Source organism: Lemur catta, chromosome 16 (assembly GCF_020740605.2).
Source record: "Lemur catta isolate mLemCat1 chromosome 16, mLemCat1.pri, whole genome shotgun sequence".
Taxonomy (NCBI): Eukaryota; Metazoa; Chordata; class Mammalia; order Primates; family Lemuridae; genus Lemur; species Lemur catta.
The window spans coordinates 45657177-45679460 of NC_059143.1; the positions used below are offsets into that span (position 1 = coordinate 45657177).

A 22284-nucleotide genomic window follows, 5' to 3' on the forward strand; every position below is an offset into this window, starting at 1 on the left:
ATATAATGTAGTTTTTCATTTGTTTCTTAGCATTTCTAATTATCATAATTTTATGCTTAATAAAAAATAATTCGGCGGTTTCAGACTCGGAGCATATTCTAATCTAACAAGGAACAAGTAGCCCTTAGCCATTCTTCACTTTTCAGGCACTTTCTAATATAAACCTTGTGTATAAGATTAAGAAATTATATAGACATTTGAAAACACTTTAAATAGCATGCATAGTTTTTTTATCTCAACAGTTTTTACACGTTTATGTGATTAAGGTGTGTACAAGCCATTTTCTAAGTGTGTGCACGTGTGTGTGCTTTAAGCCATGAAATGTTTTACTTTGGGCTTTAAGAGCACTATTATCTCATACATCACAGTGGCATTTTAGAATGTTTATAAATTTCCAGAAATATTTTCCTTTCACTTCCTGTGTAGTACCTTTCACAGTGGGGAGTGCCAGGACTCTGAAGGGGGGCAGAGCTCAGAGTTGGATCCCAGCTGAAAATTACTACTTCACTGCTCTGTTTCCTCATATGTAAAGTGAGGAAAAGAATGATACTTCCCTTACAGGATTGTGAAGATGAAATGAAATAATATATATAAAGCATTTGAAATAGGAGTGGTGCATAAGAAGCGCTCCCTAAATGTTAGCTGATATTAATACAAGTCCTCCATAGGGTTCAGCTGTGTTGTTGATTATATGGAGTAACTGTTTTGGCTGAAGCTCAGCAAAATCCAGGAAATTTACTACTCAAGCAAATGGTTCTTTGCCTCTAGCACAGGAAAGATGCCAGCTGAGCCTTCCAGGAGTTCCTAAGCTGCCCGTTTGACATAGGGGCTGTGCTGTGTTATCTTTTACAGAGGGTTGTTAAACTGGTCTCAGTGTGAGGTGCAAGGTGATACACTAGCACAAAACAAAGTAAGAGTCTCAAGATTAACCTCCTCTTTGCTGGTCTTAGTGCCTATACCTGTCTTTTAATGTTATATAACTCTGAAGTGTAGATTAGTTCATTTTAGTTTTTTGTTTTTCTTTTTTTACTTTCTGGTTTAAAATACGAATAGACACTTAAATGCTTTTAGGTTTTGACTAGACTTTGCAAACTGTGAATCTTGCTATATGAAAGCTAATCCTCTCCTAGACTCTTGCTTGGATTTCTGGAGTCCAGAATCAGTGTCTTCTATTTCTGTTGAATTTCTTCCCCTGTTGTCTTCCCTCTGTACCGTGCTTTAAAACTCCTTTTAAATTTTACTCTGGAATTGCTTTTTAAATGGTTTCCATTCTTTTTCTTTGATTGATTTCTCCCCAGCTATTACACCTTAGCATTTTCCTTATGTTAACAATGTCCAGTCTTTGAGATGCAGCTCTTCCATTACCAATAGAGGTTTTGTTGTTGGGATTTTTTTTTTTATTTTTGTGGGGGGTGTTGAGCAATGTCAAGTAATATTTATGTATACAAATAAAAATCTTCCAGCCATGGACAGATGGTGTTATTGAAAAAATAGTAGGTATATTATGTTAGAACTTTGACTTGATATTTTAATGTACTTTCTTGTGAGAATATTTTAAGTTGCAGGGCAAGTATTTATGCACATTGAACTGTCTAAAAGAAAGTTCGTGATAAAAATGGTTACTGTATCTTAAATGATAAATATACCTGTGAAAGTCTTCACTGCAAATTGAGCCCTAAAGCATGTTTTTAATGTAAAAGAAAGAATTTCATTCCTAGGATAAAATAATGTAACCTATATTAAAATTTTATTGAGTTAATAACCCTAGATTACATTCATATTGCTTCTTGAAAATAAAGTGCAATAGGTGTTAGTTGTAGAGTATCTCACAAAGGTATTAAGATCATTGTAATTATAAAAACTTAGCAGAAAATATTTTAAAAATATAAGATCATGGTGTGTGTAAGTAGGTAGCTCTCTCCAAGCAGTCTGATCTTTTCAGACGCTAAAGGAAAGTGCTTATTTACAGCTTTGTTACCAGAGCTTTAAAAGCAATTATTATTTGAAAGGGTAAATAAGTCTACATACTAAACTATGTGTGCTAAAATGTGTTTGTAAAACACTGAAAAAATTAAGCCATTATTCATGTACACCTAAAACTTGGTTTGGCTGGACCTGGGCCTACGTCCATGCTTAGACCTCTCATGGCTGATGAACCCCAGAAGCAGAGGTGGCTGTGGATGTGGCACTTGGTTGTGCTTCTCCTGAACTACATAGCAGTCACACTGGTGATGTAGTAGTTGTACAACAAAACCCAAGCTTTTGGTTGAGTAATTCCTAATTAGGGACTTACTCTAACCTTTTTTGAAGTGTATTTTAAGCAGATGAAATAAATGCATGATACATATGGTAAATGAAATTTGTAATTTGGGATTTAAACACCATATCAGCAACTTCTTTGGCAAATTTTCATGTTCCTATGGCTTCTTGATTCTAAGAACAGCATCTTTTAAAATGTTTTAATTCTCTTCAGAAGATTATTTTCATGTTTGTGCTATGTAATAAACTAGATAAAAGTTGGGTGAGCTCATACCTAGAATCTTTGTTACTTTAACTGGGAAATGGAGTATGTATGAATTATTTTTAATATGCCATACTCTTGAGGACAATGGCTACAGGAAGTTTCAAAAATGGGCAGACCTCCTCCTGGACACAGATCAGTTCTCAGTCAGCTAGCGAGGAAAACACAACCCCAGAGTGACCATGCAGCCAAACTTGGCATGGCTGGATCCTCGCAAGTCCTGTTTGTCGTTCTTGTCTCTAAAGTGAGATGAAAGAGAGAGAATCAGCAACCATAAAGATACAATGGGGAAATGGCTGGGTCAGAATGGATGAAAGAAAGTGGATTAGTTCTTTGTCAAGTAGGATAATGGCAATGAAGACCCAGGGTGGGAACCAAGTTAGGTGTCAGTTGGGTGGCACAGTTGACCTAGTAGACTTAAAAGGTCAGCTAGGCATAATGCATATTCCCCAAACCAGTAACCACGAGCGGTCATCATCCTGGTCCTGGAATCGGGTTGAGCAATAGTTAGGAAATTTTCTAACACTCAGAAGTCTGGTGTCAATTCCTGTTTGGGACAGGGCTCCATACAAGGGCTAAGGAAGGAGGAAGCAAGCAGTATATACTTGGAAGTACCATTGAAGCCCCTTTGCTCCCTGCCTCATGAGGAATAGACTCACAGAAAGCTAGGACTGCATATTGTCTGTCTTTCAAAATTGGTGTAACGAGTTAACTCAGACTAGCTTTGTTATTGTGTTTATTTTTGAACTCTAGTTTCAACAGATCTTTCTAAATTCAAAGCCATGCCCTTTCTGACAAAATATTGCATACATCTTATGGAGCAGGTTATGTAATATGTACAGATAAATGACTGGTCCTCTGTGGGCTTGTGCATGTTAAAAGCTCTCTCTCTAGAGATGCACCTAGAGAAGGGAGCATTATGACTGTGAGTCCTCAAAAGCAGTGGGCTGTGAGGTGGTCACTATTGTGCTGTTCAGATCCCTGAGAGTAAAGGGAAATGTGCTCAGGCACCCAGCAATCTAGGAGACCAAGTCCCCTCTCCAATCTAAGTCTACTTTTTTAAAGTTTTTTTTTTTTTCATAGCAAAAATAAGGTAACAGGGAAAAAAAACCTCAGAATGCTAAATAACACTGGTTGTATTAGGGTGGTAGACTTAAGGGTAAGTTTTCTGAGCCTTTATGTTTGCCCAACATTTTTTGGGCAGTGTGGTTATGATGCTGTCATAATAAACTGTAATTATTTAAAATGGCAATGTAATTGTATATCATTTCTACTATTTGGAAGCAATGGTACGAAACATTTTATGTGGAAGCATTGTATTGTTTGAAGTCTGTTGAAAATATATTTCTCCAATTAAAAGTACAGATTTTCATTTTACCCAATCTAATAAATTCTTTAAGAATTTTTCCAACTAAAAGGAAGATTTTGTCCACTTTTAAGATCCTGACATTCTTGAGTAAAATTCCCCTTTTAATAGGCTTTTTAAGCATTTAAAAAAATTATTATAATAAGGTGCTAACTCAAGCCATATAATTGAAAGCTTCCCCCCCATTCTGTCTGATCGTGAAGTCCACAGCACTGGCCAGTCCCCCGTTTTCTCTTGTGCCTACTGAGCTTTCTCTACCCAGTTCCCTGCTCCCCAGCCACAAGGGCAGCAACCTCTTTTTAGAGTGGCCTCATTTAAGCCTTAATCAATTTTGTGAGAGAGGATGTATTACTCCCATTTAGAATTAACTTATAATTTTTGTTGTAATCAACATGACGACGGGTTCTGTGGTTGTTTCTCAAGCTAAATTAGGCAGGCCCTGTTGGAGAGTCCAGGTGTTGATGCCTTGAGGGCAGGATCCACGCCTGCCTCAGCCTTTTTTTTTTCTTTTTTTTTTTTTCCTTGCCTATAGTAGGCAGGCCCACCTGCTAGCTATCTTTTACCAACTTATTTAGCTCCTTTTGAAGTATCTTCTCATTTTGGGTGTGTGTTCCCTGCCTTTTCCTCATTTTGCATGTGCTTTTTTTGTTTGTTTTTCATTTTAAGAAAGTCCCTCCCTGTTCATTTTAATGTTTGAGCTATAGCTCAGCATTACAGCCACAACAGCCACAGAGATTTTGTGAGCAATAAGAAAAACTCCCATCCTTAGGATTTTTCAGTTAAACTGCTTCATGTTAAATATAGAGATAAACTTAATGGGAAAAGTCGGGAGGATAAAGAACATGGATTTTCTCTATTATTCACGAAATTAAAAAATTTTACTGCATTTAGTGAAATCTGTTTTAAAGGTTTATGGCAAAGCAGCAATCTTTTTTGTTTTTTCTGCATTTGACCAGTATATTACAGTGAATGGTCAGACTGATTTGCCTGGAAAGTGTAGGAGTACAGAACTACCTGAGGAACTTCCCTAGACCATCTCTTTCTTGTTTGCTCTTGTTCTTTCAGTGTGTGGACCTGAGCTGTAATGAGCTAAGTGAAGTCACTTTACCAGAAAACCTGCCTCCCAAACTGCAAGAACTAGACCTCACTGGAAACCCTCGCCTCGTTCTCGATCACAAAACCCTGGAACTACTGAAGTAAGTATTTTGTAAAGCTTTGTAGCCCCGTCATTGTTCACTGACAGTGGGATTTATAACTTAGTAAAAAAAAGAAACAGAAAATATGGAGCATTGTTGACTTACTGTCTGCATCTGCGCACATACAGGATATAGAAGACACACGGAGAGCAGGGAACAGCCAAGATGCAAACTTGATTCTAGTAGTTACTGACAACATGGTTGTGACACTTGATACAAATGTTAAGAAAGGATTTTGAAAGAGATGGATGATGTAAGAAGAATTAACAGTTTGGTACTGAAATCCAAATACAGATTATTTAAACAGAGTTAGCAATGTGGAGTAGTTAGATCCTGCTAATGTTCTCTTTGTGTTTTGGGAATAGTTCATTGATACCATTTTCTTGGTATTGATAAAGAATTACAGGTTGAAGTTTGCTATGTAAAACATTAAAGGTTACCTCAGTAGAAAAAATGTCTTTATAAGAATGTTCATCACAGAACTCTAAATGTCTATTAGTAGAATTAAATAAATTATGCTCCACAATTAAATATTATGTATCCATTAAAAATGATGGTGCAGAACTATATTACTAACTTGAAAGAGCTCTGCAATATAATATTATGTGAAAAGAAAATTTACAAAGGAATCTGTGTAGTACAATGACATTTTTTGCAAACTAAATTAGTGTGCATTGGGTATATGTGCATGCGTGTACATGCATACACCTAGAAAATGCCTGAAAGGATGTGTAACAAAATGTTAAAGTGGTGTTATTCTCTGGATACTAGGATTATGGGTGCTCTTTCTTTCCTTTAAACTTTTCTAAATTTTCAGAATGTTTTGTGACAGATCGGCAGCAATCTAAACTGAGCTCATGTGCATTGTGCTCTCGGATTTAAAAAGAATTAGTGTCAGACAATGAAATCATAACATTCATATAAAAATGTTACCTTCTGTTTAGCATCTAGAAAGTTGTGGGTTTTTAATAACTTGGAAGAGTTTCCTATCTATTATTTGCACTTTTAGAGGGTTAGCTTATTTGATCTGCAGGAGTCGGGGTAAGTACATGTGGGATTGAGTGCCAGCTCCCGGACTCTCTCAGACTCAGTTAGAGATGAACAAGAGTGACCGTTCAGAGCACTTCAGAGAGCTGCACAGCCACACCGTATTCAGCTAGGCAGAGAAGAGAAATTGCTGCTTCACGAGAAAGGATTATTGGGGAAGAGGGGAGAGTAAGGATTATTTTTTCCTTTAATAATCAGGCTAGCAAATGGAATTATTTCTTTTAAGATTCTGTGTTCTGTAAATATTATAAGTGTCTTTAGAAATGAGCCCTCACTTTTCCCTAGGATTCAGAAAGGTAGCAAAGATGTATTAAGAACCTTAAGGTATAACTTAAGAAGCCCATTGCAGTGTTTACCATTTCAGATGAATAAAATTGAGCACCAGATCATATGGAGAGCAAATACTGGAGGGCTGTTTTGTTTTGTTTTTAATGCCTCTCTTTTATAGATAGGATTGAAAACGTTAAAGGGAGGATTTATAGCTATGGCCTTACTGTAAAATGAGGTATTAACTTGATTTGGGGATTTTTTATTGACACTATCTATGATTTATATGTTTTTCAGCTTTTTTAGGATATGAAGGAAAGTGAATGTTTGCTAGTAATTGAGAATAGAAATACTTCTTTAACCAAATATTTTTAAATTTCAGAGAAATTGCTACAAGTTATTTCTAGAATCAAATTGAATACTAGTTAGATACTGATTTACTTCTTTGAGTTTTAACTGGTTTCTAGGAAGTATATATATTAATAGTATTTCTTAAGTTCTTGTGGTCGAGACAAAAGTATTTAGGTGTTGAGTTGTCAAGAGATGATACATATATATATTTTTTATTGTTTAAATAATGGGGGGGACTTATTAGCAATTTACAAGTAAGCAGAATTTATTTCACCGTGTGGTAGCCAGCTTTTTAACAGACTCCTTCACATCTGTTATGAATTCCTGTTTTGGGGGCATTAAATGGTTTCTGGTAGGCTGATTTTTAGGAAACCCCATTTGAGAGTTTATCCGTTTAATATTTCTGTTTTGGGTCCTGTTGGACCAGTTATGGCATATGAGAGCTGAGGTGAGATAAGAACTTAAATCTCCCAGTTTAAATACATGTAGCTAGCTCGTGATTTATTAAAATACCCCTCATTAACTTTGTAATTTTACATGTACATTTTATTTTATGATATTAGTCTCAGCATGAGTGGCTATCCACATGGGGAAAGAATGGAGAGTTCCAGAGAATGGCAAGTCCTTGATAATATTAGTTAACTATTTGAAGGGGTTATTTGGGCAGAAATTGGATTTGGAGATGAATATTGTAGAATTTTCTCACATCACCTAAACACGATATAATTGTGGCTTAGGCTTTGCCCTTTTCAAGTCTGGATGTTAATGGTGTAAGAATACACCCAATGCAATACTTAAATTTTGTTTTCTCATGCCAAGGCTGAGAGCTGTCGTTTTCATTCCCGGAAGAGAGCAGCCATCTAGTGTGGAGTGTGTGAAAGCCTCTACTAGGTGCTCATAAAAACTAATTTTCATGCTCTGTGTATATGCCCCTTGGTTTTCATTACAATGAGTAGCTGGTTCTTGTTGCTGATAAATATTTCACTCACATTAAACACAGTAAGAAATGATAAGTACAGCATGTTTAGCAGGTGTTTTTCATTTCTCAGGTAAAGGTAGCAATTTGCACATGTTTAGTTTTAATGATTCCTGTTCCCTCCCTGTTTCTCTTGTTAGTAATATCCGCTGTTTCAAGATTGATCAGCCTTCGGCAGGAGACACATCCGGAGCTCCGGCTGTATGGAGTCATGGTTACACTGAAGCTTCAGGGGTGAAAAACAAGTAAGTCGGATGAAACTTTGGAGCAAGAACTGCCTCCTGCCTGCCTCACTTCTTTAATGGGATAGAAAGAAACCCAGTGCTATAGCACACATTTTTCTCATGTAAAATTTCTTTGAGTATGTTTCCTCAAAATGAGGATCCCTTATGACTTATGTTTGAACATTCAGCTAAGGCCCTGTTTGGCATCATATAAACTCCCTTTGTGAGAGACGTTGCTAGGATACAGTGTAACTGACACATTATATCTATGTAAGACTCCAGTGTTTGGAGAAGGCCTAAGTATTGAAATGCATCCCTGCTCCTTTGAAAAGCCCCTTTCTCTTTCTCTGAAGCCTGTTTACCAAGCAAAACAGGGATAGTATTAAAGGAGAAGTAGCTTTGTCTGTATTCAAGATCACTCATGTTATTGACTGTGGAGCTAATTTTACAATCTAAATTAGCTTGGTAGGAGTTTGATGTCCATTCCTTTTAATGTCATCTGCTTGTCTTGCCACCGGGACTTATCCATTTTAATTTCTTTTTCTTCCCTGTTTTCACCAGGCGTCCTTCTCTTAGATACAAATGTTGATTTTCCTGAGAAATGTAATCAAGCATTTCAGGCTTGCTTGCATTGTGTGAAGAGGTGCTCATAATTAGTACTAGAAAGGTAAAGAATCCTGTAAATTAGAAGTCATAATTTAATTAGCTAAGGTATAAGAACACAGTATTGAGGTAGGGGAAGAACAGAAAGTGGAGGAAGATCTAATAATAGCTAACATTAGTATTCAACCCTGGGTGCACATCAGAATTAGTCAGGTAAGGAAATTTTTGAAAAAAAAAATCCCCCAGCCTAGACCCATTGAATCAGAATGTTTTAAAATCTCCCCAGGTAACTCTAATACATTTCTAGGACTGAGAACTACTAACTTGCTGAAACCCTTCATGGAAAATAAAGGTGGCATTGTTTCTGCCATGCTGACTGCTTTTCTTTGGGACAAAACACAGCATTAGATCAAGTTCTGGATCTGACACATGGATCTTTTCCTCTTCCCCTAAAGTGTGATTTGGCCTTGTGCTAGCTAGAGAAAGGGTAGCCCGTATTTCAACACCTCTGTTCTATTTGCTCAGCAAAGGCAGAATAACCAGAGGGGGCCTGCCTCAATTCTGCCTGGTCTCTACTTCTGTATGCTTTGCACTGTATGTCATTATATTGGGGCAGGGGGAGTTAACATCTCCTGCAGAGCACTCAGAGTTCTTTCTGGAGATAATCACTTTTTGGGTCAAAGGACCTTGTGTCTTGTTTACAAACACCAGTATGTGAAACTGCTTTCTAATTCCAGAACACTGATGTGAAATCCAAGATTGGTTTTTAAGTATCTCTAGATATTAGAATTTATTATCTACTCATATAGATTAAATAAAGTAAGTAGCCAATTAAATCTGGGTTTTTTTTTTTTTGTATAATTTCCTCTTCTACAATTACTTTCTAAAAAACTCTTGTTATATTATTAAAGTATAACATGGGTACAGAAAAGTGCATAAATCAGTGTACAACTTCTGTGAACTGTCCTAAGGTGAACACCCCTGCAGACCACCACCTGGATCCACAAATAGACGATGAACAGCACCCCGGTCTTCCCAGGCCACCCCTGGCCCTCACTTTCTATTTCCCTCTGCTTTTATACCCTTTGATTTTGCCAGTAAAAGTTTCACAAGTGTTTATTTTTTGGTATTTGCTCTTGTTGTTTGCATTGTAGAAAAAGTGGTCATTTAAACAGAGAGCGTGCTGCTTGCCATCTTGAAGGAAGGGGAGAACTGCAGTTGTCCCTGCCTCCGAATCTCAATAGATGTCTATTCTCGTCTCTCCCTCCGTCCTTTTCCCTGGGGTGCAATGTTGCCTCCCTGTCAGGTCATTTCAGATCCTTTGGGGAAACCCAAGGAGGGAGCTGCAATTTGATAGTCTGTGCTCTTCCTTAGACTAAAAAAAACAAACAAACAGGAAACTTCAGCAGAAAGAAACCCTAAACGTGATCACTACTATACTTTTTTTTTTTTTTAAATCACACACATATTACTGTTTTTCTCTCCTTCACACTCCCTCATTCTGACTAGCAAGGGAATACAGAAGAAAGACAATTATAAGATGATTATAAAATTTAACTTTGCTACACGTTGCCCTATAATTCTGGAGGACTTGTTTTTCTTAATAAATGGAGGCAAGAATTTCAAAGTACTGAGATAAGAGCTAGACTGCCTGGCTTTGATTCTGGGCTCTATACTTACTGCTATGTGCCAGGGGCAGTTTCCCAAAGTCTATTTAGCTTAATTTCTTTCCTCCTCTGTAAAATGAGAAAAAAAATACTACCTGTCCTCATATGACATAGGTAGAACAATGTGTGCCATAAACCCTATTTAAGTGCTAGCTACTATTATTATTAATGATAATGGTTATTGCTATTATTATTTATCCCTGAACTCCTTAAGGGCAGGGATTATATTTTCAAGTTTATATCTCTGGTATCTAGCCATGATACATAGCAGATGCTTAATAGTTTTTTTCTTTTTATTAATTTATATGCAGTAAGAAGTTATCTGTATTCAGTAAAATTTACCCTTTTTAGTGTATCATTCTACAGGTTGTTCTGTTTTGTTTTGTTTTTTAACACATTGACTGCCACACAAACAAATTGGAAACTTTTCCTTGGGGCCACAGTGTTTTATTACAAAAATAGAATAAAAACTTCGAGTGTAATTTAGAGGCAAACGTAAATAGAAAAGCAAAGCGTATTGACTTCTATTCCTTTAATCCACGTTTTTAGAATTGAATTGTCAATATTAATCGTAACAATAAGAACATCAATAAGTAAGATTTTGTATATGCTTCACGCAGCCCCAGGGTCAAAACTAGAGTGAGTTAAATATAGTTCTCATGGCTATTAATATGTTAGGACAGCAGACATTTATTTCTTACAGTTTTGGAGGTAGGGAAGTATCCTCATATGGCAGGAAAGTGGGTGGGGAGGGAGGGAGGGATGGATGGATGGATAGATAGGTAGGTAGATCTGCAAGTTTTGATGAAAGAGTATCATCGTGTAACCACCACACAATCAAGTTATAAAGCAGTTCCCTCATCCCCCAGAATTCACTCATGCCCTTTTCTTGTCAATTCTCCCCACCCCCAGTTCCTGGCAGTTCCTGATCTATTTTTTATCCCATTAAATTTGCCTTTTCCAGAATGTCATACAAATGGAATTATACAGTATATAACCTTTGCAGTCTGACTTCTTTGGCTTAGCATAATGCATTTGAGATTCCTTTGTATTGTTGCATGTATCAGTAGTTGTTACTTTTTATTGATCTTTATTGCTGAATAGGATTCCATTGCATGGATGTATTATGGTTTATTTTATGCACTCATCATTTGAAGGATATTTAGATTGTTTCAAGTTTTTAGCTATTAAGAATAAAAATGCTACAGAGTGCAGACAGTTACGTACAGGTTTTTGTATAAATGTATGTTTTCATTTCTTGGTAAATGCCTAGGGGTGGCATTGCTGGGTCATATGGTAAGTGTGTGTTTACTTTTATAAGAAACTGTTAAACTTTTCCAAAGTGTCCGTACTATTTTGCATTCCCAGCAGCAATGTATAAGAGTTCCAGTAACCCCACATCCTTACCAGCACTTGTTATTGTCAGTTTGTTGTTGTTTTGGCTATTTTAATAGCAACATCTTATTGCAGTTTTAATTTACATTTCCCTAATGACTAATGATGCTGAGCATCGTCTTTCCATGTGTGTACTAGGTTATTAAGTATGAAATGTCTGATTCCCTTAAGTACTAGGTTTGACAGTTGATATCTGTGACATTTCACTTTAACACTTTTGGTTTTATTTTTATTGTGAAAGGTACATGCTCAGTCTTTAAAATGCAAATTTTGGCTTGTGATTATCTTTCACATTTTTTAGAGCAATTTTTGTGAAACCGTGGATAAGTCAAAAATTCATGTTATTTTTTAATATGAGTTCTGTCATGGAAATAATGCAGCGCAGACAGCTCAAAATAGCAACGAAGTGTTTGGGAAGGATGTGGCTAATGAACACACAGTACATTGATGTTTTGAGAAGTTCCATTCAGGTGATTTTAATACTGAAAATGAGTCATGTGGCCAACCCAAGACCAAGGTCGATAATGATGAGCTGAAAGCTGTAGTGGAAGCGAATCCATCTCAATGTACACATGAATTAGCAGCAAGATTTGACATTACTATTCCAATAATACTGGACCATTTGAAACAAGTCGGCAGGGTAAAGAAGCTAGATAGATGGGTTCCACATGAATTAAACAAGCATCAGAAGAGAAATGGTCTCGAAGCTTGCCTTTCCTTACTATCACAACATAAAGGTGAACCATTTCTACACCATATTGTTATGTGTGATGAAAATGGATTCCTTTTGATAATCACAAGCATTTGGCACAATGGTTAGATAAAGATGAAGTGCTGAAACACAGTCCAAAACCAAATATTCATCAAAAAAAGCTAACGGTGTCTGTTTGGTGATCCAGTGCTGATATCACCCACTAAGCTTCATGAAACCTGGTCAGTCCATTACAGCGGATGTCTACTGCAACCAATTGGATGAAATGATGAGGATGCTTGCAATTAAGCAGCCAACATTGGTCTGCTGTCATTCATGTCCTTGTGCCCCCGCCCTCCTACCTTTGCTCCTGGTTTTTGGCAATTTGATTTTGATGTGCCTCAGTTAGGTTTTTTTTCATGTTTCTCTAGCAGTTAGTTGAACAAGTGTTTTCCATCCCTCTCTCCTCTTTAAAGAGTCCGATTCCCTGTATATCCGGCTGCTTGGAGTTAGGGTTAGCTTTTTTTCCAGTCTTTTTTTCTCTCTTTGTTTCATTTTTGGATAGTTTCTGGGACACAGTTAAGTTATGTGGAAATAGTTTGATTCTTTGGAGCTGGGGCAGGGAGAGTCTCTGCAACTCCAGCACTTGCCGGCACAGCTCTCCCGCGCCAGTGCTCTGCCTGTGAGCTCCCTGCTGCATCTCCTCCCGCAGGCAGACAGACCAGGCCTCTGCCTCGGTTCTTCCTGCCAGTGCCGCAGCCTGGAGCTGTTCCTCAGGAGTAAGCGGGGCAGGCATCAGGCTCTCCCAGGGACCGTCAGCCTGTGCTTCTTACTGTCCAGTGTCTGAACGCTTGGTTTTTGTTTTTGTTTTTTTTTCTGTTGTTTTTTTTTTCTGCCTTTTAAAAAAGTTGTTTGAGGCTTTCCATATATTTTTACATACTTCTCATATATGTGTCATGTATTTTTCCCAATGTTATAGTTGTCAGTCTGTTTTGGCCGGATGTGGAGGTTCTCCTTAATAACTCTTTATTGAATTAATATGTAGGTATGGATTCATAATTTTGTATGGAAATCTGTTCTTTCCCATGTCTTTTATTCCCCTCCTTCACTGCCATTTAAAAATAAACTCATTAGAAGAGAAGGGTGGAGGAAAGCATGTGCAAAGCACAGCGTATGCCTCATTCTCTGCTCTTAGAGATTGGCTGGTACAAATTAGCTGGCTCAGTTTACCTATTCTCAGTCTGTCTGCAGCCATGAAGAAAGAGACAGCACTGGAACAGGCAGAACAGAGTCGGGCTGGGGGGAGCAGGCAAGCCAAGCAGACTCAGCACAGAAACGTTCTTGCCTTGCAGGTTGTGTGTTGCAGCCCTGTCGGTGAATAACTTCTGTGACAACCGGGAAGCCCTGTACGGCGTGTTCGATGGGGACCGCAACGTGGAGGTGCCCTACCTCCTCCAGTGCACCATGAGTGACATTCTGGCTGAAGAGCTGCAAAAAACAAAAAATGAAGAGGAATACATGGTGAATACGTTCATTGTTATGCAAAGGTAAAGCTCAGAGCCCCTGCTGTGTTTTCTTGTTCTTTGGGTGTTTGCACTCTGGTTAGAAAAGTAGGTGCCGGCGATGTCCATGCCTGGTTTTGAATGTGGGTATCACGGTGCGTTCAGGCGAGTTTGGTGTTACCTAAGCCCTGGGGCTGGGCTGGGCCTCAGTCGAGACATACTGGTGTTCAGAAGACTTTGGAGAAGCCTGAGTCAATGACAGGGATTTAGTTTCTCCGAGAACTGGACCGCACAGGTGTGTACTGATTCCAGATTTTCACCAGATTGTTTGCAATACCCTCCTTCTTCCTAAATCACGTGAGCCCCCGAGGCTTTTTAGACCTTCCAGTAGGTGGACTGCTTCTTGAAATGTACTATTTCTATTTGTTGACCCTTCTGAAATACTGTCACTGGTTTGAGATAGTGCAAACCTGTGTGAAATTGAGGTGGTCAGATTTTAGGCCAGGAGTTAAATCATTATTTATGTGACATCTTCCCCCCTTATTAAGTGTTCACAGCAGTGTTCCTGACAGAGTCCTGGGCCATTGCCTGGAGCTTCCACTTGCAACAGAGCCTTAGAGGTCATTGTGAAAATTGTGGAATGTTGTTTGTAGTAACTGTTAGAGCTGAATATTAGAAGGATTCCCTCATTCAAAGAACTGTTCATTCGTGACACCTTAATGGCTTTATAGGTTGTAAAAGAAATGCCTATTTATAAATATTGTACTACAGACTCTCGCTCATGTGGGCCCCGGAAGTGACAAGTGTACTAGTGCTCCAAAAGTCATGGGAGCAGCGATGTTCTTCTCTCCCTCCCTGGATAATCTGCCAAAGGGAGTAGCTTTGTATCAGGGTGGAATAGTGTCTGCTGAGGAATGCTGTTCAGAGCAGCACCTAGTCATGGATGGCTCCTCTCAGAGAGCTCAGTGGGGGCAGGCCCAGTGTGGGTCCTCGCTGCTAGACTCCCTCTGTCTTTCAGATTCTCAGTGAGCACGTACGATTAGCAATTGAACAATGATAGTAGCTAATATCGAATGAGCCCTTAATATGTACCAGTCATTGTTCTACATACCTTACATGTCATAAATGTTTACCAGTTAGGTAATGCCTATTCTTATTTTACTGATGAGGAACTGAGGTGCAGAGAGGTGAAGCAAAGTGCCCTAAGAGCCAGTAGGTGATGCAGCCAGGATTTGACCTTGGGCAGTAAGACTCCAGAGGATGTTCTAACTACCGAGCACATCAGCTTTCTGTTTTTATCACCTTCTTGTCCTAGAATAAAGCAAACATGTGTCACACACCGAGATGCAGATACGTGCACACACACCACACCACACACACATATACCCTTCGCAACCTCTAAGAGGTCTATTTTTTATGGACCCTCAAGCACTGGATAAAAATTAAAAACTGAGAACCCCAAACTCTGGTTATTAGCTGTACTTTTTACAAATCATTGTGCCTATGAAAGGAAGAACATAGAGCTACCTCAAAAGGGCCTAGAGCCAAATCTGGTCCTGAACACTGGAAGCTGGAGTTCAGAGACCCAGACTGTAGGCCCATCTCCAGGGGCTTCGGTAAGCCTCTCCGCTTCCCTGTGTGTCAGTAGGGTGGATGCTGTGCGATGAGCTCACGGTCCTTAGCGGACCCGTGTGCTCTCTGTGAGTGACCTTCTAATGTGTCCACGCAGGCAGCCTGGTCTCCACGGCTGCTCTGGCCACTTGCTTACCTTGGACACCTGACCGGAGCTGACAGTACCTGAGGCTCAGCTTGTAAAGCCAGGGAGGCTGTTTTTCTTAACGTATCACTCAGGCACAGCCAGGGCCTGGGAGGTATCACCATTTTGTGGGGCTTGTCATGGGAGCTCTTTGCTCCTTTTGATTTTCACATCTTGCAGGTGCTTCATGTATTCAGTAAGTCTATGGATTAATGTCATGAATGAAAGGGTAAATCACAAGCCTTTGGTGTTCGATTACTAGAATGTTCTTTGTGTGAATTTTCTGGAATAGATAGTTCTGGTGCTGAAAGTCTTCATTGTAGAGGGGCAAGAACAGGAACAGTCCAATACTTAAAGGCTCATACCAGCAAACGTTCTTCTAAAAGGGGAGAGGGTGGTCAGGTTATCCTGAGTGTGTCTGTCAGCGGGGGCAGTGTGTTCATGCCTGCTCTTGTGTCCCTTCAGTGTTCCTGTCCTGGGAGCCGAGGGAGCTGAGAGGGGGATGGAGAAAGCAGTGGTCATTTACATGTTGCCTTTGGAGTGTGCTGATAGGGCTGGAGTGGGTGACAAGGGGTAGCAGGCTGGACACAGCAGGCGAGGGGCTCCTGTGGCTTTTAATGGTAAAGTGACACTGTCTCCTGGTTGTGAGCAGCTGCCGCTCAGTGTGGGTGTTTGTGATGTCCGATTCCGGGGGCTCCTTTCCTCTGGGAAGCTAGCAGGGTGTGCTCTGATGAAAGAGGCCGGGCCGAGCCCCAGGTTCTGCCTGTCCCCGGCCCTGTCCCGTGCTGCAGTCTTCCCGTGGAGTTGACAAACCATCGTGTGACGGGTTGTATTCGAGTTTTCACCCCCTTTCTTCTGGTTCCAGGAAACTTGGAACTGCTGGGCAGAAACTTGGAGGTGCTGCTGTCCTCTGTCATATCAAGCATGACCCTGTGGACCTGGGAGGATCCTTCACCTTGACCTCTGCTAATGTGGGCAAGTGCCAAACAGTTCTCTGTCGAAATGGAAAGCCGCTGCTTCTGTCCAGGTCTTACGTCATGAGCTGTGAAGAAGAGCTGAAGAGAATTAAACAGCACAAGGCCATCATCACTGAGGTAAGGAAAGGGGTCTTCCTCAGGGTGGGGGGAGGGGAGGACCAGGGCGCGGCAGAAACCAGCTAGGGAGCGTGTGCCTTCAAGGAATAGTTTTGAAGTTGGTTTAAAATGAGAATTCCAAATCCATAATGTCACAAAGCGCACCCGTGGCATGGGCTGTCTGCGGACACTGCGCTGTGTAGAGCAGGAGAGCAGGCTCAGCTGCCGGTGGTGGGCGCCGGGCCGGATGCCGCACAGGCGCGCAGGCGCGGGTGTAGTGGCTGAGGGCTCCGCCCCAGGCTCACACTGCTGGTGTCCGTGCCTTAGCTCCGCCACTTACAGGCTGTGACCTTTAAAACCTCTCCAAGCCTCAGTTTTCTCACCTGTGAAGTGGGAATGGCAGTGTATCTGCCTTATCTTAGAAGGCTGGTGCAACTGTAAACTAGAAGTGTCTGTATAAATGTTCACACCACATATTCCATTTGGGTAACGTGGGGGCAGTGGTTGCCCCCATGGGCCATTTGGCAACGTATGGAGACATTTTTGGTTATCACAGCTGGGGTGGAGAGTGCTACTGGCACGTAGTGGGTAGAGGCCAGGGAAGCTGCTGAACATCCTACAATGCACAGGACAGTTCCCACAAAAGACTTACTGGCCCAAAATGTCAGTAGTGCTGCTGTTGAGAAACCCTGCAGTGAGTCTACATTGTGACAAGATCCATCACCAGCAAAACTTCCATAATGGCTTCCACGAGTTCTCCTCCATTCACTAATCCATCTCCTGCAGTGTCCTGAAAAAATGATGTGGGATTCATCAGTGATCCCCACAGATGCACACCTGCCTTCAAGAAGTTTCCAGTCTTGTAGTATTGATAAAACCCACAGAGCCATGTGTAGTTCACGGTAGACTCTGGTGAAAGTTTCTAGTTCAGTAGAGAAAAAGACTGATTCTGGATGGCTTTGGTAAGAGTCATAAGAAAGAAAGATACAGAAAGGCTCAAGATACACCATGGGATTCTGTGGAAATGAGTCTGTGTGTAAACTTTAGCTCTCTGCGTATCTAGGAGCGGAGGGGGTTACAGTGGACACTATGTCAGGGAGCAGGCAGTCTCATATTGTGCAGAATGTATTGAATTAAATGCCCAGAGTTATGCCAACATGATTGGAAGCTTAGTGATTTCTGCTATGTAAGTGAATCACAGTTTGTACGTCAGACTTCTCTTGTTTTCTGTGTCTCTCCTCTTCACTTTTGTCTGCATCGCTGAATACTCAACAATGAGGTTTTGTTTTGTTTCTTGAGGCACACTCTGGAAACACACATACAAATACACAGAACCATTGGTTCTAACGGACAGACATCTAAGGAGAGAGCAGCACAGCAAGAGTAGTTTTTGCCAAAGTTCGCTCCTGGGGGACAGATTGCACTCCTACAGTCAAGGGAGGTTAAAATTGTGCTGGAAACCCCATCTTAACAATTTTACTTCTGGGAGAGTGGCCTGCTTGTGAGTGGCAAGGCAAGGTTATGTGAGGAGTTGGGATAGGCCCCCCCTAGAACAAGCAAGCACCTTACAAAATCCCAAAGAAAGGAAGGTGGAAGGATTAGAAAGGAAGTAGGTATTCTCTGGAAGAAGTGCTTGCTCATCCTAGACACACAGAAAGTTGCATTTGTCCTAGTGGAGCCTTCTCTGGAAGGAAGTGTTAAGCCAGGTACACACAAAGGCACGCGATGGACCTGAGAACCCCAGGCTTGACGAAGAAAGAACCGAGCAGGAACACAGAGGAAAAAATAAAAACTCAGGTCTCGTCACTGGCAAATGGTCTGGAACTTTGGCTGCTGATTTAAATGGCTCGAGCCCAGCTGAATTAAAGCCAGTCGACTTTGCCTTCTGCATTTGCCACCAGGAAATGAAGTTCAAGGAAATTGTAAGAATAAGAATTGGCACTTCTCCTGTAGCATCTGCCTCTCCACACATGGACATTCTTACCCAGCTAGTCACACCAGGATTTTCTCCACCATTTGAGTACTTTCAGTGTCTGTCCCCTTCAGGTCCCTTCTGGACCTTCAGACACAACTGCCACTCATCTGTGTACTGTCGGAGAGGAACATAAGATTTGGGGGCGTTATCTTGAAACATACCTGCCTGGTGTGTCTTTGCTCAGGACTGGCTTATTTCAGAAAGGCTCTTCCTGGGTTTACAGGAGGAGCTACTCAACCATGCTCTAAATGGCTTGCTTTAGAGAAGTGACAGAACTTGCTACCTAGTGTGAACATGGTGCCACCAAAGCAAATAGCCAAATCTTTTCCTTTTGTCCCAACTGCTGCTTACCTATGCAGGCCCACTAGCCCTGGGGCTTCTCATGAAGGGTACACAGTGACTGCTCATGTCTTCCCCGGGGGGGCCACACAGCACTTCCCTGTGGTCCCCAGTTGGGTGGCCCAGAGGAAAGCTTCACAGTTGCTCCAGATGCTCTGTGTTAACTGTCTGGAAACCCTTCTTCTTCCAGGACGGCAAGGTGAACGGTGTGACTGAGTCCACGCGCATCCTGGGCTACACCTTCCTCCACCCCAGTGTGGTGCCTCGCCCCCACGTGCAGTCCGTGCTCCTGACCCCGCAGGACGAGTTCTTCATCCTGGGCAGTAAGGGGCTGTGGGACAGCCTGTCCATCGAGGAGGCTGTGGAGGCCGTGCGCAACGTGCCCGATGCCCTGGCTGCTGCCAAGAAGCTGTGCACCCTGGCCCAGAGCTACGGCTGCCACGACAGCATCAGCGCTGTGGTGGTGCAGCTCAGTGTCACTGAGGACAGCTTCTGCTGCTGCGAGCTCGGCGCCGGCGGGAGCGTGCCGCCACCCAGCCCCGGCATCTTCCCGCCCTCGGTCAACATGGTGATCAAGGACCGGCCCTCGGACGGGCTGGGCGTGCCGTCCTCCAGCAGCGGCATGGCTTCGGAGATCAGCAGCGAGCTCTCCACTTCCGAGATGAGCAGCGAGGTAGGGTCCACAGCCTCCGACGAGCCCCCGCCGGGGGCCCTGAATGAGAGCAGCCCCGCCTGCCCCAGCGAGCAGCGCTGCATGCTCCACCCCGTCTGTCTGTCCAACTCCTTCCAGCGCCAGCTGTCCAGCGCCACGTTCTCCAGCGCCTTCTCCGACAATGGCCTTGACAGTGACGATGAAGAACCCATTGAGGGCGTCTTCATCAACGGCAGCCGGGTGGAGGTGGAAGTGGACATCCACTGTGGCCGGGCCAAGGAGAAGGAGAAACAGCAGCACCTGCTTCAGGTGCCCGCCGAGGCCAGCGATGAGGGCATCGTCATCAGCGCCAACGAGGATGAGCTGGGCCTGCCCAGGAAGGCAGACTTTTCTGCCGTGGGGACCATCGGGCGCCGGAGGGCTAATGGCTCTGTCGCACCCCAGGAAAGGAGCCACAACGTGATAGAGGTGGCTACAGATGCACCTCTCCGAAAGCCGGGAGGCTATTTTGCTGCCCCAGCCCAGCCAGATCCTGATGATCAGTTCATCATCCCCCCGGAGCTGGAAGAGGAAGTCAAAGAAATCATGAAGCATCACCAGGAGCAGCAGCAGCAGCAGCAGCCGCCACAGCCCCAGCCCCAGCTGCAGCAGCCCCAGCGGCACTACCAGGCGGAGCAGCTGCCAGACTATTACGACACACCACTATGACCCGGTCCGGGCCTATTTACAAAATAAACTAACCGAGAAAGACTTGAGTTGTGAGAGTCTCCCAGGCTCACATTAAACCAGGGGTTTTACTCCACGTCCTTATCCCAGACACTGTCCCCAACCTGTCTTTGCAGCTAATCTGTACGTTCTCTTTCTGTTGTTTATTTTTTTAAATACTGCTTTTCTTCTAGTGATGCTTTACCAATATGATTTAAATTTGTTAACTTCTTCCCCTAACATATCAGATATGTAAAGACAAAGAAGAAAAGGTTTAATATATTACAGAGAAACAGTTAATGATAATGTAATATTTTTTAAAATGGCTTTTTGTTTGGAAGGCAGGGCAGGTTGCCATTGCTAAATGATTTATTAATATTGTAATTCTGTATTTCTTGGGGGGGGGAGGCCTTTTTTTTGTCTTGAAAATGATAGACATTTGTAGAATATGGAGACTAACTCCTAGGAGTTGCTTTACTCTGTCAGGTGACTTAAGTCACTGGGATTCACTAATTTTCTCTGAGAGAACAGTTGATTGAGAAATTTCTATTGTAAATAGCTCAGTGTTGTATAGTGATGCTTAAAATGTTTTGTAGTCTTGGCACAAGGACACAGCCTAAATAACTGACTTTTCTCTTCCTCTCCTTTGAGGAGCCCCCTGCCCCCACCCCCCACCTCACAACCTACCTTCCTTCATTGAATGAAGAGGCTGGCCAGCTGGGGCAGTTCTGTCCAAGGGAGGCGGATCGTAGGCCGGGAGACAAGAACCTGCACACACAGGGCCCTGGAGCTGTTTTCCTCCCCTCCTGTCCCCAGCCTCCTGACTCTGCAGACACTTTTTAATTGTGTTCCTTACTGCTGCCACAATCAGCATGATTGTATAGAGTTCCATTAGACCATTTACATACCCAGAGTTATATTAAAGCAGAATGCACAAATGGACATGTCATAATTTTTGTTATAATAAATACAAAATTTACAAGTATTGGACCCATCTGCTTTTGTCTCAGCAGCCAGATGTGTCTTGCAGCAATCACACTAGCTTGGGCTCGGACTGAATGGATGGAATGTTGGGGTTATCAGGTACTTCTGACTTGGCTATTTTTTTTAGAAGGGAAAAACACCCAACAAGTTAACCTACACTGAATGAGGTAGTGAAATTAACTTTATGGCTAGCAGTATAAATAGCTGATCTCACAGCCTTTGTGATTATGATGATGATGTAGGGTAGATGTTAAAAGGGGAATAGATAGAGGTTGCATAGAGGAGATCCCTGGAAAACTACTCCCACAAAGCCAAGTTCATTTTCAATTTTCCCAGGGGCCCATGGATTACATAAACAGGTTAATATTCCTTTTATTTGAACAGTGAAAAAATAAAGAGCTGGTTGGCTCACTCTGCAACACTAGCGGAAATCATGTGGGCACAGCGGGGTGCACGTAAGATAGCCAGTTTTCCTAACTGACCCAACCATCTCCAGACTGGTCCTCCCGCCCGCACCTCACTCCCTCCCTGTGCGTGTGGATGATACCATTGGTTTTCATCTCACTTGGACCAACTTTCTATGTAGACCTGTACTCCTTTTTCAGTCCTGCCCTTGCGTGGTACCTGGCTAGTTCAGTGACTGGCAGTTCATAGTTCTTACCTTGTAGAATTGGTGGTGGGCTCTCAGCCCCTCACAGGGCAGCCAGTGGACTGGCTTTGCTGTGGTAATGACCATACTTCATTTCCCTCTGGGGCTACTTGCACATGGTGCTCTTTGGAGATCACTAAGGAAGACGAATCTGCTCATCTCAGCCCAGTGAGGCACCCAGTGACCAAGGGAGTTGAACTTCCCAAGTGCAAGCAGAGTGCTCTTTTACTGGAACCCAAACTGTTTTGGGACCCCCTGCCCCGGCTGCACTCACCAGCCCCCCTCGCCTTCCTCTGTCTGCCCCACTCCACATGGGTCAGAGCAGGCTGGACGGCTCTGGGCTTT

At 42.2% G+C, this 22284-nt stretch overlaps 1 protein-coding gene across 1 annotated transcript in view; it reads left to right on the forward strand.

Annotated features, from left to right (window-relative positions):
- The window catches only part of PHLPP1 (PH domain and leucine rich repeat protein phosphatase 1), a 181431-nt gene extending 160140 nt beyond the window's left edge, over positions 1–21291 (forward strand). The window contains exons 13-17 of the mRNA XM_045527369.1: positions 4953–5083; positions 7865–7969; positions 13657–13851; positions 16428–16656; positions 19140–21291. Coding sequence (XP_045383325.1) covers positions 4953–5083; positions 7865–7969; positions 13657–13851; positions 16428–16656; positions 19140–20309 — 1830 coding nt within the window. The 3' untranslated portion in view covers positions 20310–21291. The remainder of the gene's footprint in view (positions 1–4952; positions 5084–7864; positions 7970–13656; positions 13852–16427; positions 16657–19139) is intronic.
- The last annotated feature ends 993 nt before the right edge of the window (positions 21292–22284 follow it).